This window comes from Engraulis encrasicolus, chromosome 11 (genome assembly GCF_034702125.1).
Source record: "Engraulis encrasicolus isolate BLACKSEA-1 chromosome 11, IST_EnEncr_1.0, whole genome shotgun sequence".
Taxonomy (NCBI): domain Eukaryota; kingdom Metazoa; phylum Chordata; class Actinopteri; order Clupeiformes; family Engraulidae; genus Engraulis; species Engraulis encrasicolus.
Genome location: NC_085867.1, coordinates 47,350,762 through 47,353,261, shown reverse-complemented (window position 1 = coordinate 47,353,261; position 2,500 = coordinate 47,350,762). Strand labels below are relative to the sequence as shown.

Sequence of the window (2,500 nt, the reverse complement as noted above, 5' to 3'; positions counted from 1 at the left end):
TAGCACTGTTGTTGATTTGAATCGATGTTTTGGTGGAGTAGCCTGAAACGAAATATCACCACCCTAGACCCGACTAACAGTGAGATGCTTCAGTCAGTGAGATGCTACAGTATGACGCAAGGACATCTATTGATTCAGCAGCTTTTAGATGCGGGAACATTGCAATCCTGTCGACGTCATCAGCGCGCCATTCAGCTCTTTTCTTCATTCTTTTGAATGGCCTTGCAACAAGCGTTCACAAGTGATGCTGTGGTAACCGGATGATGGTGACGAGGGTCCGCTTTTAATTCAAAGTATTGCACGAAAACAAAACCGGGTCGTTAAAAGCCAGCATCACGAGAAGACGTCGCCAAGTCTTTGGAGGGACAAACACGCGACGCGCCACCGTTTGGAGCACGAGCCTATAAAAGCACCTCACCAAAAGGTGTTCTGCTTCACTGCTGTCTCCTGCCACGGCTCGCTCGCGATGCTTCTGTGAGCTTCGCCTTGAAACACTCACTCACATTTCCACGGGACCTTCCATCACACAACACACTTTGCGCAGCCGGGGTCCTGACGCTGGCAGGTGAACTGTAGGAGAGCGTGGGGGTCCTAGGTAGGCGGGCATCGCAGCACTTTCTCCCCAGACACTGATAGCCCCTCCAAGGAGGAAACCATCCCGCAGTACCGAGTCCTGAGTAGGGGCGCGCACCCGAGAGAAATGTTTACTTTCAAATGGATGAAACAATTTTAACACCAAATCTGCAACGCTGCACTGCGGTGGAAACTGTAGAGGGCTGAAGACAAATCTCAACACACACAAACTTGCGAAGCACCTGCAATGAGCTCCACACTTCCGAAGAGCGAATCTACCACATCCCTGCTGCGGTCCAACGCGCCTAGCCGACGGTCTGTGCATCACTCAGACCATGTAGCAAGCAACCGGCGAGGTCAGAACCGACACACCGGCGCGGCAGGCACTGGCGGGGGTAACGAGGACTCATGCTGGACGGACGAGTGCGATGGGAGCGCACGGAGACCCCTTTGCCAACCGAAGCATTCGGGCTCGCGGAGCGCAGGTGCTAAACGCGGGAACAAGCCACAATCTCACGGGAGACACATCGACTTCGAGGAAGACTACGGATACGAGGACGACAGGCAGCAGCAGGACAGGGGTGACCGACAACGAAAAGACCGCAGCAAGTCCCACAGACATTCCCAGCATCGCCACCACCAGCATCACCACAGTCACCACGCCACTCCGGACCACCAGCAAGCCAACTTCCGTCCGCCGCGTAAGCCATCTCCAACTCCCTCGCTCAGTAAGACCCCTACTGACGAAGCCGAGTTATTCTTCGAGTCCAAGGAACCGACCAAAGTTGGCTCTTCCCTCAGCCTCGCATCCGATCCACCACCTCCCGTCTCCCCTGCTCCACCGCCACCGGCGCCCGTCTCCAAACGCTCCGGAAGGAAGACGTCCGCTGCCCTGTCAGAGTATGACGCCACACTGCATCCTATCGTCAAGTCTGTGTTTGGACAGGTAAGTGCATTCTGTACGTGTGGCCTACGTCCTAATTAGCTTGCAGTAATTACACATAAAGTTAGTAAATCAACAGGTGTCGGGGTGAAGTGTTGGATCGGTCCCTAATGCGCGACAGGTAAGCGCAACCATGCAGACATTATAGCCTAGCGTGGGATGCATTGCTCAGTTATCCAAATATGCTTCGTCTAACGGATGGCCAGTTATATCAGATGGGGATCAACACTCATCAAACTCCCAGCATGGTGGTATTTGTTTCAGCGTTATTCATCCGCCTGCGTTCACCAGTTCACTTAAAAGCGTGGGCGAATTGTTGTGTAACAACAAGAAGCATTTTTTGTTGCAGGTACATGACAGCGGTAGGCCTACACAGTCAACAGAATGATTTGTTGCATAGTGATTATGCCAATCAGAGGCGTCAAAAGAAAAAGTAAGCCTAATTAAATACATGATGTAAATACAAAACCAATAGTAGGGCCTACATATTGATAGTTGTTACGCCAGGTAGGCTATTCCACATCACCCAATGAGGTAAACAGACTTTGTTGTCACTGGAAAAAAACTAAAATCCTAACCAAAATGTCACAAAATTGGTCGAACCAGCTCAGAATCAGCTGAAAGTAAGATCCTGTATCCTCGGTAACTGTAGATCAGTTCGGCTACTCTGTGAAGTTACCTGTTGCAGGGAAGCCGTTTTTTGTTTGTTTTAATTATAGGCTACTATTATGTTGTCACATCATATAGCCCAATGCAGATGTGCTCCAGAACACAAACTTTCCATTCTATATGACAACTCTTAGCAGAGGTTTAGGTCTGTTTGTAACAACTTAAAACGTGCATCTTAAACTGTAACAGGTTTTAAAAGTTTTACATGGCTTAGTACTGAATGTGTTTTGTAACCGGAGAGAGGATGGCATGGCAGGTGGGTTATTGAAACCACTTAAAAAAATATGCATCTTAAACTGTAGCAAGTTTTTTGTA

At 49.5% G+C, this 2,500-nt stretch overlaps 1 protein-coding gene across 2 annotated transcripts in view; it reads left to right on the top strand.

Annotated features, from left to right (window-relative positions):
* Nucleotides 1–820: 820 nt before the first annotated feature.
* cabp1b (calcium binding protein 1b) overlaps nucleotides 821–2,500 on the top strand; it is a 71,301-nt gene continuing 69,621 nt past the window's right edge. For both annotated transcript variants that reach the window (XM_063211394.1, XM_063211393.1), the window contains exon 1: nucleotides 821–1,519. In XM_063211394.1, the coding sequence (XP_063067464.1) occupies nucleotides 821–1,519 (699 nt within the window). The remainder of the gene's footprint in view (nucleotides 1,520–2,500) is intronic.